The sequence below is a fragment of the Symphalangus syndactylus genome, chromosome 12 (assembly GCF_028878055.3).
Source record: "Symphalangus syndactylus isolate Jambi chromosome 12, NHGRI_mSymSyn1-v2.1_pri, whole genome shotgun sequence".
Taxonomy (NCBI): Eukaryota; Metazoa; Chordata; class Mammalia; order Primates; family Hylobatidae; genus Symphalangus; species Symphalangus syndactylus.
This window is the reverse complement of record NC_072441.2, coordinates 22,394,651-22,412,219: the sequence shown is the minus strand read 5'-3', so window position 1 is coordinate 22,412,219 and position 17,569 is coordinate 22,394,651. Positions and strand designations below refer to the sequence as shown.

The following is a 17,569-nucleotide window of genomic DNA, read 5'->3' as shown; positions in this document are numbered from 1 at the left end:
GTCAGATGCATGCCTCAAATCAATGAATTCTGGAGAGCAAGAAGAGAGACATCAACCTCCAGATCCCGGGCTGGGAGTCAACTGTTCTTCCCATAGGAAAGCAGAAGCAGTGAAAAAAGTGTCTCGCCCTGTGCACAGTCAGCCTAAACGAGAGAGCCCGCCGTTTAGGACCCTTCTCCAACCTCCCTAAGAAGAGAAGTCCTTCTTTCCCTTGGGAAGAAGCAGAAGAGGAAGGGGCAGGAGATAACTTCCCAATCCCCCAGAGGACAGAAAGTCCTGTCACAGGCTGGGAAGAATGGAGGAAGAGAGATGTCTCCTGTAACGCAGGGAGGAGGGTGTTGAACGGGATACCAGAGGCATGTAGCTGGCCCATGGTACACTCCTTTCTTGCCCTTGCTTCCCAGAAAACACAAGCGTAACCACCTACACTTCTGTGTGCAGAGTCTGCAGCTCCAGCAGCCACAACGAAGGCATTTACTGCCACCTACACACATACAGTTCAAAGTCCCTTGGAAAATTAAAATCAACAGTAAGATATTTGATTTCTCTCCCGTAACAGCTAAGTAGAATGAATATATTAAGTTATTGAATTTTTAAGGGCATTTTTTTGTCTCCCAGTATTTCTCGCTGTAACTATGAAGGTTTATCATTTTCCTTGTTAAAGGACGAGAAAGTGTTTATAAGCATGTATTTTGCCAAGCCCCTGGCAGCCAGTCTTCCTGAACTTTCACCACTGGGAGATTCACCCCCAATTCATGAAGTGTCTAGATTTCTTGTGCAATATCTCAGAGTTCCCCATTTAGTAAGCAGCATCTTAATCATACCAAGCCCTGTCTTGTATCATATTCTGGACAATGAACATAGACATATTTAAGGGTCAGAGAGGGAAGACAGCACTCAGGAACATACTAGAGTGAGTGGTTGAATTGGATTCAGCCCTGCAACCCTTCTGTCTTTGTGATGCTTCATGTGATCGTAGCGGGACTGAGCTTCAGGTTCTTTCTTTCCAGACATTCCCGTTCCCCTCTACAAGATAACTAAGTTCATGGAGTAAGAAGACACCAATAAAGGAGGGTGGCCTCCTTTCTTCAAAGAGCAAAGGAAAACTATTTCTCTTCTGATAGATTGCTGATGCCTATAATAATAATAATAATAGCAAATATGATAAACAGTGATTGGCTCCTGACTCTCTGCCAGGCATGGTGCTAGGTGCTTTGTATTATTTCATTTCTTCTTCACAACAACCCATAAGGCATTGATTATTATCATCCCTATGTTACTGTTAACTGAAGAATCACAAGGTTCAGAAACTTGGAGAGGAGAGCTTTACTTCTTACAAAGGGTTACAGCCTGCGGGGTGGTCATCCTGATAGGCTGGGAAGCATAGCCTCCAGCAGACACCAAAAGCAGGCACTTCAAGGGAGAGGGGGGTAAAGCAGGAATTTATGCTGAACTGTTTGGCCACGTTTACGTTTACATATTCAGCAGGTTACAGGGGGCAATAAATATTTAGGAAGTGGGGGATGCTTGCATACATAGTAAGCAAGCATGCATGTTGCATGTGTCCCATGTTCACTGTGGGCTGGAGACTTATCAGTGCTTGATTAACTGCTGGAGTGAAAGAAAAAACCTTGAGGCAGTTACAATACAGTTTATTCCTTAAGAGTAAGGGTGTGTGACTTCATTCTTACCTGGCATGGCCTTGGGTCCTGTTTGTAATATGGTATATTATTGCCACAAAGAGTCCATTCCGTCAGTCCTATGATCTCTGTTTTGACGTTACGGAAGAGAAAAATGAGGCTTGGAGACTCAAGTAACTGTGTGTGCAGTCTCACAACTGGAAAGTGGTGAGACTTTTGCCAGTTTAGACAAATCAATTTTAAATTCCAAATTTAAAACCTTTGCCTCCCACCTACCCATTCCCCCTCTTCCTTAAAGTTGAAGATTTATTATATTTAAAGGAACTCTACTATGTGTTTGCATATTCCTTGAGGGTTTGAGTTTAGGGGTCATTCACACCTGATTTATTCTTTGCTCTCTGTCCTTAGGAAGAAATGAGAGTTTGGGGTGTTATAGAACAGTTGGGAGAAGGTAGAATTTTGGAACCTGTGAACACTCTGGGAAGGAGAGACAATAGGCTGCTTCTCTGCACCCCTCCCCAGGCCAGCTCCAGGCTGACATATTGGACAGAGCAGCAGAAAGGAGCTAGACTAGAGTTTGTTTTTAATCTTATCAACATAGAATTGCATATCTGATCAAGTATTCCTCTTTGAATTGACAACCCAGTTACTTTTCAACTCTATTGAGTACACAAGTCCTGGGAGTGTGTGTTTTAGATACAAGGCTCAGCTTTCAGCTTTATTCTGCCTGCCTGTTTTTCTTTCATTCTTCACCTTACCAGATCTTTTTCCGACTATATCTCTTTGCAGTTCACCAAAACATCCTTTTTGGAAGAAGACATTTAAAAAAATAATAAAAATAAATTTAAAGATGATTCAATGATACAAGTTGGGAATCCCCCTAAGTGCCTTGCTCTATCCTATCCCCCAGTGCCTGTGCTGGGCTTTCACAGAATTTGGGAGAGAAAGTGGAGATAAGGGGAGCAGTTCTATCTTAAGATGAATTAGATACACATTCTCAACAAGGATGGCAGTGCTGCTCGGGAGGTGTTGGAAAATTTGTTGAATGTGGAGGAATCGATTGTCACAATAATTGGGGGAGGAGGAGCTATTGAGATTTAGTGGGCAAGGGAGAAATCTGCAAATGTCCCACAATGAAGGAGACTGTCCTAAACAAATTTCAAACACTCCACTAGAAATTTATGTAGGTAAAAATTTTTATAGTTACCTGAGCCTTGGTCCTAAACTCCATGTTATGTATTTTTTTAAAAGGATATTTTGCATGGTTTTAAAATATACTGAATTTTCCAGGAATGCAACTCCCATGTAAATCGAGGGAAGATCGTGCTTTGTTTGTTTCGGAACTTTATCAAGAATTGTTCAGCACTTCGAAATATTCCTTCATCAATGACAACGCAGCTTCTGGTATTTGAGTCAACAAGGCAGCACACGTTTATCAGCTTTGCATTCGCAGTTGTCACAGTCACACTGATTGTACTTGTATACACACACACAAATACGCTCACTTAGCCTTTATCTCAAAATGTTAAATATAAGGAAAAAGTGTCAACAATAAATATTCTTTGAGTATTGTCTTACTTCTCTTACATTCACATTAACTCAATGTACGTAGAGAAAACATCTGCCAACTTTATCATTATCTCTAGTGTAGTCATGCCTGAGCATTTCCAGGTTGAAAAACATATTGTTTTGTTACAAATTACTTTTTATTTATTTATCCTCCATGTAACGGGATACTGTATTGCTTTCTAAAAATTTAGATTACCTATTTTTCAGGATAGAAAAAGGAATATTGCAAATATATGTATTTAAAATGATAGTGTTGCATCTGATAGGTTGAGAACCACTAGCTAAGCCTTCCAAGGTGCGTGTTCCCAGCACATGTAATGGCCTTCTTCAACTGTATGATTCCCAGCTTAATACAGTCATTTGAGAAGTACTAAGGCAGTGCAGAATCACAGGGCCAAGATCAGAAAGAAAATCTCCGATAAATTTGGACCATAGTGGAAGTAAGCTAAAAATGTTTACAAAGGTAAATGTAAAATACCCATATGCTTGGAAGTTTTAAAACTACTTGCAAATTTCAAAAACCCCTTACAATATTTTAAAATAGTTGAAACTAATTGAATGTAAACATTGATAATATCAAAACTTGTGGGATATAGCTAAACTATACTTAGAATATCATGTAATAAAAGAAATGCATGTAATACTGAAATGCACGTAATAAAAAGGTTGAACTCAATAGTTTAAGTATACCACCCAAGATTTTAGAAGGACAGGCAAATTAAATAAAAAAGACAGGAGAAGGAGGTAAAAAATTAAAACAGAAAAAAATTAATGAAATATAATACAGATGACAATAAAGAGAACCAGTAGGCCAAAAGTTTGTTCGTTAAAAAGTACAATAAGATTGATAAACTGGCAAGACTGATCAAGAAAAAGAAACGAGATCAGAAGCAGGAGCAAGCAAGCAAATTACCCATCATCAAAAATGAAAGGTTCGGGCACAGTGGCTCACACCTGTAATCCCAACGCTTTGGGAGGCCAAAACAGGAGGATCACTTGAACTCAGGAGTTTGAGACAACATAATGAGATCTCATTTCTACAAAAAATAAAATAAAAAATATCTAGGCATGGTGGCACACGCTTGTAGTCCCAGCTACTCAGGAGGCTGAGGTGGGAGGACTGCTTGAGCCTGAGAGGTCAAGGTTGCTGTGAGCTCTGGTTGCACCACTACACTCCAGCCTGGGCAACAGAGTGAGACCCTGTCTCAATAAATACATAAATAAAAAGGGGGATATCATCACAGACTACAAAGTTTCATCACAGATGCTACACAGTTAATAAGAGGATAACATGAACAATTTGATGCCAATAAACTTGAATTTTTACATGTTATGGATAAATTTCTTTAAAAACTTACTAAAATTGATACAAGAAGAAAGAGTATATGAATAATCTCTATGAATATTTTTTAAATTTTATATTCAATTTTGTTCCCACAAAGAAAAGGGGCTTCACTGGTAAATTTTACCAAACATATGAGAAAGAAATAGGACAATTACACAGACTATTCTAGAGGATAGGGAAAAAGGAGAAATTTTCCAATTTGTTTTATAAAGTTCTATAATTTTGACACCATCAACTTGATACCAAAAAAATTACAGTCCAATATTACTTACAAACATAGATGCAAATATTCTAAAAGGAATATTAGCAAACTCAATACAGCAATATATAAAAAGTACAATTGATCAAAACCAAGTTGGATAATTTCTAGAAATGCAAGACTAGTTTAACACTGGAAAAGCCAGGCAGGGTAATTCACTGTATTAACACCATGAAAGATAAAAATCGCTGGCATCTCAATAGGTTAAAAAATATTTAATTAAATTCAACATCTATTCATGAGAAAAGACTAAGAAGTAGGAAAGGAAGATAATTTCTTTGAAGATAATTTCATCAGGGCCATATAAAAAGCCAGCATCATAATAAATGGTGAAATGTTGAATGCTTTCTGAGACTAGGAACAAGGCAAGTATGCCCAGAATCACCACTTCTTCACAGTATTCTAATGGAAATCCTAGTAATTACAACGATAACAGAAATGAAACCAAGGGTATAAGGGAGAGAAAGAGATAAAACTATGATTGTTTGCAAATGTTATTTATCTATGCAAAGAAAATCCCTAATAATTACAATTAAAGTATCACAAATAATAAGTGAGCTTTGCAAGGTTGCCAGATGCAAGGTCAAGATATGAAATCAATACCAGCATTAAAAATTAGAAAACAAAAATTTAAAGCAGGTATCATTCCATAGTAGCAACAAAACTACCAAATACTTTTGAATAAATCTAACAAAATATGTACAAGACCTCTGTACAGAAAATAACATAGATTGAGATAAATTACTGAAGACCTACATACATAGAGAAATATCCCATCTTGGTAGAATGAAGAAAACTCTATGAAACATAAACTCCATTATATGCAATCCCCATTAAAATCACAGCAGTGTTTTTTAATAAAAAATTCTGAGCAGCTTCTAAAATATATACGGAAATACAAAGGACTGTAAATAGCCTAAAGCCTAAGGACTTACTCCATCAGATATCAAGACTTATAGGTAATTAAACTACAGTAATTAAGACAGTGTGATATTGATGTAAGGATAGACAAATTGACTGCAGAAAAGAGTTTTCAAACAGATCCACACATACCTGGACATTCGATCTTGCAAGCTAGCACTGTAGAGCAGGAGAGAAAGGATCATTCAGTAAACAGTGCTCAGTTTATTGAGTGACTGTCTGGGTAGAAAGAGAGAAACTTGATCATTATGTCGCACCACACATAAAAATCAATTCTCAGTGCATGGTAGCTCTACATGTAAAGGGTACAATAATAAAGCTTCCATCAGATAAAATAAGAAAATACCTTCATGATGTGAGGCTACAGAAAAAATGTATTAAATGACACAAAGATCACTAATGATAGAGGAAAATATGGATAAATTGGATATATTACATTAAGAGCTTTTGTTCATCAAATGACATTATTAAAAGAGGGGGAAAGTAAGCCAAAGAGTAGAAGATATTTGCAACATATGTAAATGTGAGCAATTTGTGTCCAAAACACAAGAAAACTCGTACAAACATAAAAATACAGACAATTCAAGATGCCTCCTGTATAAAAAAGAGGATACCAAATAGCTAATATACCTATGAAAGGTGCTCAGCCTCATTAGTCATCAAGAAAATACCAATTGAAATAAACACCTACCCTGTGACCCAGCAATTCCATTCCTAGGCCTATACCAACAGAAGTGCAAGCACATATGGACAAAAAGATATTTACGAGAGTATTGATAACAGCCGTATTTGTAATGGCCCCCAAATGGAAGCAACTCAAATGTCCATTCATAGTAGAAATTGTGGTGTACTCACTTAGTGAAATGCCACACAGCAATTATGATGAATAAAACTACACAATGTGAACAAATTTTACAAACATTATTTTGAGCACAGAAATTCAACAAGAAAGAATATATACTGTGATGATATATAAATGATTCCACTTACGTAAGGTCAAAAACAAGCAAAACTGGCCAGGTGCAGTGGCTCACACCTATAATCCTAACACTTTGGGAGACAGGTGGGCAGATCACTTGACATCAGGAGTTCAAGACCAGCCTGGCCAACATGGTAAAATCCCTTCTCTACTAAAAATATAAAAATTAATTATCCAGGTGTGATGGCACATGCCTGTAGTCACAGCTACTTGGCAGGCTGAGGCAGGAGAACTGCTTGAACCCAGGAGGCAGAGTTTGCAGTGAGCTGATATCACACCACTGCATTCTAGCCTGGGCAATAGAGGGAGACTCCATCTCAAAAAAAAAAAGGCAAGCGAAACTAAACCATAGCTTTAGAAGTCTGTATAGTAAATAAATAGGGAGTAGTTTTGGGGAAGGAACCTGAGCTTGGCTTTTGGGATGATGAAAATGTCCTATGCATGATGGTGATGTATTATATGGAGCTATGCGCTAATGATGTATACACTATGTGTACTATATTTCAATATTTTAAAAAATTCAGCAATACCTTAATCAGACGAGGCTCACAGAATTTTTTTTATACTATTAAACTAATGTAACAGTTGATGTGACAATTTATAAGCAACACTGATGAAACAATAGGAAGAAATCTATGGTTTATAACTGGTAGTAAATGAATAAGATTTTACTCATTGAAGAAAATCTACATGCAGAATATACCCTGAAAAGTTTGAAGAAGGTAGCTCAATGAAGACAAAACTCCTTAGAGGACCCCTAACTGGACTGAAGACTTTAGGCTTCACTGGCATTCAATCACACTCTGTTCTCACCTGCAGTTCACAAAGCCTCCTACACCCCCTTCCAGTCCCAGTGACACTTTTGTCTTAATCCTGGACCAGATGAAGGCAGAACCCTTTGAGCTCTGGCTGGCTAATAGCAGAATTGAAATGTCTCCAACAATACAGAGCTGCAAATTGCTGTGATTCATCCTAGGTGAATGCAGTCCTTGGACACCTTATCGTAAAAGGAACACAGTTGCTAAAACCCTTCTGTGTGGCCAAAGGCCCCCTCAACTACATGTGGGTGCTGAGATTTGGGTTTTAATTTTTAATCTGAGAGCACAGTTTAATAACTGGGCCATTTTTTCTGGGCCCGGGGGGGGGGTTGTCATTGCCATTGCTGCTGTTGTTACAAAAGAAAGGAAAGAGGGTTTGCAGCTCCCAGAGTGATCGACACAGAAGATGGGTGATTTCTGCATTTCCAGCTAAAGTATCTGGTTCATCTCACTGAGACTGGTTGGACAGTGGGTACAGCTCACGGAAGGTGAGCCAAAGCAGGGCGGGACATCGCCTCACCCGGGAAGTGCAAGGGGTTGGCGGATTTCCCTTTCCTAGCCAAGGGAAGCTGTGACAGAGTGTACCAGGAAAAATCAGGTCACTGCCACCCAAATACTGCACTTTTCCAATGGTCTTAGCAAACAGAACACAAGGAGATTATATCCTGCGCCTGGCTCAGTGGGTCCCACGCCCACTGAGTCTTCCTTGCTGCTAGCGCAGCAGTCTGAGATCAAACTGCAAGGCAGCAGCCTGGCTGGGGGAGGGGTGTCCGCCATTGCTGAGACTTGAGCAGGTAAACAAAGCAGCCTGGAAGCTCAAACTGGGTGGAGCCCACCACAGGTCAATGAGGCCTGCCTGCCTCTGTAGACTCTATCTCTGGGGGCAGAGCATAGCTGAACAAAAGGCAGCAGAAACTTCTGCAGACTTAAACGTCCCTGTCTGACAGCTCTGAAGAGAGCAGAGGTTCTCCCAGCACAGTGTTTGATCTCTGAGAACGGACAGACTTTCTCCTCAAGTGGGTCCCTGGCCTCTGTGTAGCCTAACTGGGAGACACCTCCCAGTAGGGGACAACTGACACCTCATATAGCAAGGTGCCCCTCTGAGATGAAGCTTCCAGAGGAAGTATCAGGCAGCAATGTTTGCTGTTCTGCAATATTTGCTGTTCTGCAATATTTGCTGTTCTGCAATATTTGCTGTTCTGCAATATTTGCTGTTCTGCAGCCTCTGCTGGTGATACCCAGGAAAATAGGGTCTGCAGTGGACCTACAGCAAACTCCATCGGACCTGCAGCTGAGGGACCTGACTGTTAGAAGGAAAACTAACAGGAAGGAATAGCATCAACATTAACAAAAAAAACAGAAAGGAATAGCATCAACATCCACACCAAAACCCCATCTGTAGATCACCAACATCAAACACCAAAGGTAGATAAAACCACAAAGATGGGGAGAAACCAGAGCAGAAAAGCTGAAAATTCTAAAAACCAGAGTGCCCGTTCTCCTCCAAAGGATCGCAGCTCCCCACCAGCAACGGAACAAAGCTGGATAGAGAATGACTTTGACAAGTTGACAGAAGTAGGCTTCAGAAGGTCGGTAATAACGTCTCTGAGCTAAAGGAGGATGTTCGAACCCATCGCAAGGAAGCTAAAAACCTTGAAAAAAGATTAGATGCATGGCTAACTAGAATAAACAGAGTAGTGAAGACCTTAAATGACCTGATGGAGCAGAAGACCATGGCACGAGAACTACATGATGCATGCACAAGCTTCAGTAGCTGATTTGATCAAGTGGAAGAAACAGTATCAGTGATTGAAGATCAAATTAATGAAATGAAGCGAGAGGAGAAGTTAAGAGAAAAAAGAGTAAAAAGAAACGACTAAAGCCTCCCAGGAATATGGGACTATGTGAAAAGACCAAATCTACGTTTGATTGGTGTATCTGAAAGTGACGGGGAGAATGGAAACAAGTTGGAAAACACTCTGCAGGATATTATCCAGGAGAACCTCCCCAATCTAGCAAGGCAGGCCAACATTCAGATTCAGGAAATACAGAGAACGCCACAAAGATACTCCTCAAGAAGAGCAACTCCAAGACACATAATTGTCAGATTCACCAACGTTGAAATGAACGAAAAAATGTTAAGGGCAGCCAGAGAGAAAGGTCGGGTTACCCACAAAGGGAAGCCCATCAGACTAACAGCAGATCTCTCAGCAGAAACTCTACAAGCCAGAAGAGAGTGGGGGCCAATATTCAACATTCTTAAAGAAAAGAATTTTCAAAGCAGAATTTCATATCCAGCCAAACTAAGCTTCATAAGTGAAGGAGACATAAAATTCTTTACAGACAAGCAAATGCTGAGAGATTTTGTCACCACCAGGACTGCCTTACAAGAGCTCCTGAAGGAATCACTAAACATGGAAAGGAACAACCGGTACCAGCCCCTGCAAAAACATGCCAAATTGTAAAGACCATCGAGGCTAGGAAGAAACTGCATCAACTAACGGGCAAAATAACCAGCTAACATCATAATGACAGGATGAAATTCACACATAACAATATTAACCTTAAATGTAAATGGGCTAAATGCCCCAATTAAAAGACACAGACTGGCAAATTGGATAAAGAGTCAAGACCCATCAGTGTGCTGTATTCAGGAGACCCATCTCACATACAGATACACACATAGGCTCAAAATAAAGGGATGGAGGAAGATCTACCAAGCAAATGGAAAGCAAAAAAAAAAAAAAAAAAAAAAAAGCAGGGGTTGTAATCCTAGTCTCTGATAAAACAAACTTTAAACAAAGATAAAAAGAGACAAGGCCATTACATAATGGTAAAGGTATCAATTCAACAAGAAGAGCTAACTATCCTAAATATATATGCACCCAATACAGGAGCACCCAGATTCATAAAGCAAGTCCTTAGAGACCTATGAAGAGACGTAGACTCCTATGCAATAATAATGGGAGACTTTAACACCCCACTGTCGATATTAGACAGATCAATGAGACAGAAGGTTAACAAGGATATCCAGGACTTGAACTCAGCTCTGCACCAAGCAGACCTAACAGACATCTACAGAATTCGCCACCACAAATCAACAGAATATACATTCTTCTCGGCACTACATCGTAGTTATTCCAAAATTGACCATATATTTGGAAGTAAAGCACTCCTCAGCAAATGTAAAAGAACAAGAAATTATAACAAACTGTCTCTCAGACCACAGTGCAATCAAATTAGGACTCAGGATTAAGAAACTCACTCAAAACTGCACAACTACATGGAAACGGAAAAACCTGCTCCTGAATGACTACTGGGTAAATAACAAAATGAAGGCAGAAGTAAAGATGTTCTTTGAAACTAATGAGAACACACACACAATGTACCAGAATCTCTGGGACACATTCAAAGCAGTGTGTAGAGGGAAATTTATTGCACTAAATGCCCACAAGAGAAAGCAGGAAAGATCTAAAATCGACACCTTAACATCACAATTAAAAGAACTAGAGAAGCAAGAGAAAACAAATTCAAAAGCTAGCAGAAGGCAAGAAATAACTAAGATCAGAGCAGAACTGAAGGAGATAGAGACATAAAAAAACCCTTCAAAAAAAATCAATGAATCCAGGAGCTGGTTTTTTGAAAAGATAAACAAAATTGATAGACCACTAGCAAGACTAATAAGAAAAGAGAGAAGAATCAAATAGACCTAATAAAAAAATGAAGAAGGGGATATCACCACTGATCCCACAGAAATACAAACTACCATCAGAGAATACTATAACCACCTCTATGCAAATCAACTAGACAATCTAGAAGAAATGCATAAATTCCTGGACACATACACACTGCCAAGACTAAACCAGGAAGAAGTTGAATCCCTGAATAGACAAATAACAGGCTCTGAAATTGAGGCAATAATAGGCTACCAACCAAAAAAAGTCCAGGACCAGACGGATTCACAGCTGAGTTCTACCACAGGTACAAGGAGGAAATGGTGCCATTCCTTCTGAAATTTTTCCAATCAATAGAAAAAGAGGGAATCCTCCCTAACTCATTTCATGAGGCCAGCATCATCCTGATACCAAAGCCTGGCAGAGACACAACAAAAAAAGAGAATTTTAGACCAATATCCCTGATGAATATTGATGCAAAAATCCTCAATAAAATACTGGCAAACCGAATCCAGCAGCACATCAAAAATCTTATCCACCAAGATGAAGTTGGCTTCATCCCTGGGATGCAAGGCTGGTTCAACGTAGGTAAATCAATAAACATAATCCATCACATAAACAGGACCAAAGACAAAATCCACATGATTATCTCAATAGATGCAGAAAAGGCCTTTGACAAAATTCAACAACACTTCATGCTAAAAACTCTCAATAAACTAGGTACTGATGGAACGTATCTCAAAATAATAACAGGTATTTATGACAAACCCACAGCCAATATCATACTGAATGGGCAAAAACTGGAAGCAGTCCCTTTGAAAACTGGCACAAGACAGGGATGCCTTCTCTCACCACTCCTATTCAACATAGTGTTGGAAGTTCTGGCCAGGGCAATCAGGCAAGAGAAAGAAATAAAAGGTATTCAATTAGGAAAAGAGGAAGTCAAATTGTCCCTGTTTGCAGATGACATGATTGTATATTTAGAAAACCCCATTGTCTCAGCCCAAAATCTCCTTAAGCTGATAAGCAACTTCAGCAAAGTCTCAGGATACAAAATCAATGTGCAAAAATCACAAGCATTCCTACACACCAGTAACAGACAAACAGAGAGCCAAATCATGAGTGAACTCCCATTCACAATTGCTACAAAGAGAATAAAATACTTAAGAATCCAACTTACAAGGGATATTAAGGATCTCTTCAAGGAGAACTACAAACCACTGCTTAATGAAATAAAAGAGGACACAAACAAATGGAAGAACATTCCATGCTCATGAATAGGAGGAATCAATATCATGAAAATGGCCATAATGCCCAAGGTAATTTATAGATTCAATGCCATCCCCATCAAGCTACCAATAACTTTCTTCACAAAATTGGAAAAAACTACTTTAAAGTTCATATGGAACCAAAAAAGAGCCTGCATTGCCAAGACAATCCTAAGCAAAAAGAACAAAGCTGGAGGCTTCATGCTACCTGACTTCAAACTATACTACAAGGCTACAGTAACCAAAACAGCATGGTACAGGTTCCAAAACAGAGATACACACCAATGGAACAGAACAGAGGCCTCAGAAATAACACCACACATCTACAACCAACTGATCTTTGACAAACCTGACAAAAACAAGAAATGGGGAAAGGATTCCCTATTTAATAAATGGTGCTGGGAAAACTGGCTAGCCATATGTAGAAAGGTGAAACTGGATCCCTTTCTTACACCTTATATGAAACTTAATTCAAGATGGATTAAAGACTTAAATGTTAGACCTAGAACCATAAAAACCCTAGAAGAAAACCTAGGCAATACCATTAAGGACACAGGCATGGGCAAGGACTTCATGACTAAAACACTAAAAGCAATGGCAACAAAAGCCAAAATAGACAAATGGGATCTAGTTAAACTAAAGAGCTTCTGCACAGCAAAAGAAACTACCATCAGAGTGAACAGGCAACCTACAGAATGGGAGAAAATTTTTGCAATCTACCCATCTGACAAAGGGCTAATATCCAGAATCTACAAAGGACTCAAACAAACTTACAAGAAAAAAAATCAAACAACCCCATCAAAAAGTGGGCAAAGGATATGAACAGACATTTTTCAAAAAAAGACATTTATGCAGCCAACAGACACATGAAAAAATGCTCATCATCACTGGCCATCAGAGAAATGCAAATCAAAACCACAATGAGATACCATCTCACACCAGCTAGAATGATGATCATTAAAAAGTCAGGAAACAACAGATGCTGCAGAGGATGTGGAGAAATAGGAACACTTTTACACTGTTGGTGGGACTGTAAACTAGTTCAACCATTGTGGAAGACAGTGTGGCAATTCCTTAAGGATCTGGAACTAGAAATACCATTGGACCCAGCGATCCCATTACTGGGTATATACCCAAAGGATGATAAATCATGCTGCTATAAAGACACATGCACACGTACGTTTATTGTGGCACTATTCACAATAGCAAAGACTTGGAACCAATCCAAATGTCCACCAATGATATACTGGATTAAGAAAATGTGGCACATATACACCATGGAATACTACGCAGCCATAAAAAAGGATGAGTTCATGTTCTTTGTAGGTACATGGATGAAGCTGAAAACCATCATTCTCAGCACACTATCGCAAGGACAGAAAACCAAACACCTCATGTTCTCACTCATAGGTAGGAATTGAACAATGAGAACACTTGTACACAGGGTTGGGAACATCACACCCCAGGGCCTGTCGTGGGGTGGGGGGATGGGGGAGGGATAGCATTAGGAGAAATACCTAATGTAAATGATGAGTTAATGGGTGCAGCAAACCAACATGGCACATGTACACATATGTAACAAACATGCACGTTGTGCACATGTACCCTAGAACTTAAAGTATAATAAAAAAAAAAAAAAAAAGAAAAGAAAGGAAAGAAGGGAGGGAGAAATTTCAAGACCCTCATAATCTTTCCCTAAGCTACCTTTTTAACATAGCTCTCATTGATACCCTGGGTGGAACCTATATTAACAAAATAAAAATCACTACCACGAAATACCATGTGCTTCCTGCTTTTAAGCATTTGTCCATGTCTCGCCCACTCACTTCTTCCCGGATGAATCAACTTCACCTTCAAACTGCATCCAAGTGCAGTTTCCTCCAGACGGCTTTGATGACCATCCCAGGCCCTGATGAGTCCTCTTTCCTGTGCACCCCAATTGCTATGTATTGACGCTCTTTTCAACACCCTAAATCAGAATGCATGGTCTGCAGAGAATCTGTCTCCCACTTATGGGTGTGAGCAGCTATCTAGGAGATGTTGTTTGAAGCTGAAAATACTGGAATTTCACACATCAAAAGTTTTTTTCTTTAGTTTAAGTGCATATTATGGGCCAGGCACTATGTTAAACACATCATATACATGATTTCATTGAAACCTCATGATAATCCTCATAGGTAGGTATTATTATAGACGTGCCCGAGGTTCTACTAGTGACAATAAATTGCAGAGCCAGAATTCAAACTCGGCTCTGGATGAATCTTTAGGACACGCTCACCACTCAGCCACCTGGCTGCTCACAGAAGTGAGAAGGGGAGGGTGGCAGGGTCTGGATTGGGTGAGGCTTCCAGTGTGTGAAGAGAAGCCGGGAGAGATGAGGCTGGGCTTGACCACAAGCATACAGGAAGTACTCAGGGCTGGCATAAGTGGGATTTAGGCCCTCAAATTGTTGCTTTCCTTGTCCCATTCTCAAGAAAAGAATATTGGCATTTTCTGTATCTAATGGAAAGTACTATGCATATGCATTTCAAGCCTCATGCCAACTCAGTGACAGCCCTTTAGCCACTTTAATCAGAAATTCTGGAGCCACCAATGCATGCAGCCTGTGGATGTCCACCTGTGAACACCCCAGTCCCTTGCACACTAGCTCATGCCTCCAATATTGCATGCGCTTTCCTCCCCAAGATTGCCAGGGACCTTCCCAATATTCTAGGATTATATTATTATCTCTGCTGCTGTTCTAGCTTCTAAAGTAACATAGAAATTATCTTTAGCGTCAAGAAGTGATAGAGCATTGTGGGGAAGAGTTTCTATCTCTTGTGCTCTTAGATAAATGAGATAACTTCCTTCGTTAGTCCATGATTTTGCTCTATGGGATGCTCTCTCTAACTCACTGTTCTAGGAGGCCCCTAGTCTTGATCTTTGGGAAGTTCTTCACCATTCATTTTCGTATTTGTCCATCTCCAAAGTGGGTGTTAGAGAGTAGACCCTCCCAAGTACAACTATCTATCTCTTATTATTTGTGTGATTTGAGGCTCCTCTCAGTTTCAGTGTCCTCAGTGTAAAATGGAGATTATATTATACTTGTACTTATCTCATTGGGTTGGTTTTGTTGGTTAAATGAGCTAACATACATAGAGCACGTAGCAAATACTTGAAATCTATAAATGCTAGTGTGTTAGTCTAGGTAGGCTAGATTCTGCTGTGGTAACAAACAGGCCCAAGAATGTTGTGATTGAAAACAGAAGTTTATTTCCTGTGCAGGATTTTAGGGGTTATTCTACTCACATTCCATTGGCCATAACTCAGTCATGTGGCCTCAGATAACTCTAAGGAAGGCTGGGAAATGCAGTCTTCATGTGTGCCTAGAAAGAGGAATCAGGCTTGGTGAGCTCTTAGTCACTTTTTCACACAGACTGCCCCTGCTGGTTGTCAAATAGCAATTTCACTCTGCTTCTCCCACAAAGAACACACTTGTGCCCTTGCCTCAAATCCTATCCCATCACAGCATTCAGCCTCAATTCCAGGATCTGAGCAATGGGCAGCAATCGCCATCAGGGGCTGATTTTGCTTCTCGAGTTTGGTGACCTATTAATGAAAAAGGAAATTTATTCCCCATTACCCCCAGGGTCACTCACCATGTGCATGATTACAGAGGAAGAATAAGACAACCATGATGACCGCCCATTAGAAAACAGGAAGAATGTGAGGCACACTGTGGTCACTGGACCTTGGCAATTCAGAAGTCCCACTAGGCAGGCATCGTAAAGGCTCTCTACCCTAACGAGGAAGTCCTTAATTAGGCTGTGATCTGCTCTGTGGGATGATGTTTCTCACTCACTGTTCTGGGAGGCCCCTAGTCTTGTTTTTTGGGAAGTTCTTCCCTGTTCATTTTCATATTTGTCCATCTCCAACATGGGTGTTAGAGTAGACCTTCCCAAGTACACTCACTTTCTTCCTGAGATTTTCTTTAAAAAGCAACTCTCCATAATACAGACTTTTCTAGACCAGGCTTATGGTTTCTTTGATGGTAAAATTCCCTCAAAAAGTAGTAGGTTTTTGTTCCATTTGTTGCTAATCTGTTTCCTGTGTCATTAACAGCACTTCTTTTCTGATGCACCCTTCAAATATGTTTTCTTTCTCTGTCTAACCACCCCCCATGCCTCTCTTACTAACTTGAAGCTAGCAGGCTCATGAGACAGCAACACCCTTCATCTCATCTTTACCAAGTGAGTCTAACGGACTTTTCTGGCTTCCTGTATCTTATTTCTTTTTATTGAGGAACTAGAAGCAGTTTTTTCTTTTTCTATTCAAAGCCCAACATTAGATGTTCTGTTTCCTTTCACCTCTGCCTGCCACACACAATTTTTGCCCAAGCACACCTTTGTCTTGTAATATCTTACTCAAAGCAGCCATAGTGGCCAGCACACACTATCTTTCTGACTTACTTTTCTAGACCTTTAGGCAGGCAAACATTTTGTCAAATAGTTTGGCATAGCAAAACATTCCAGTCTCTAATATTTCGTCCCCTCACCAGCCCAGGTCACATGCTTTAGTTTTCTGTTGTAGGAGCACCCACTTCAAAGTATCAATGTCTAATTTGGTTAGGGTAGTCCACAGTATGCTGTGATTACAGAAAGTCCAAGCATATAAAGGCTCAGTAGGGAAAGTTTATTTCTCAGTTGTCTCAAAATCTATTGCAGGCTGAGTAATTCTCCAGGAAGTAATTTGGGAGCTACGGCTCCTTCTACCTCATAGTGCTATTATATTCTATGCATGACTCTCAGAGTGGTCTCGAAAGTTCTCTCCATTCCAGTCTTATGGGGGAAGGATAGGTCTGAAAGTGGTATACATGGCTTTCACCCACAATGTTCATTTTGGCTGGAGAGTCAGTCATAGCTGTGCCTAATGCCAGACAGGCTGGGAAATGTAGTCCAGCTGTGTGCCCAGGAAGAGGAAGACATAGGTTTGGTAAGGATCCAGCCAGTCTCTGCCACTGTTAGCCATGAATTGGCCCCAGGGCCTGTCTATTCTGCCTCCATAATCTCTCTACATATTTTTACTCCTATTTTCAATATCCCCTCCTTTGTATATAT

General features: G+C 39.9%; 1 protein-coding gene across 4 annotated transcripts in view; it reads left to right on the top strand.

Annotated features, from left to right (window-relative positions):
- The window catches only part of WLS (Wnt ligand secretion mediator), a 132,191-nt gene extending 128,974 nt beyond the window's left edge, over positions 1-3,217 (top strand). For all 4 annotated transcript variants that reach the window (XM_063625285.1, XM_063625282.1, XM_063625283.1 and 1 more), the window contains one exon: positions 2,931-3,217. In XM_063625285.1, coding sequence (XP_063481355.1) covers positions 2,931-3,052 — 122 coding nt within the window. In that variant the 3' untranslated portion in view covers positions 3,053-3,217. The remainder of the gene's footprint in view (positions 1-2,930) is intronic.
- The last annotated feature ends 14,352 nt before the right edge of the window (positions 3,218-17,569 follow it).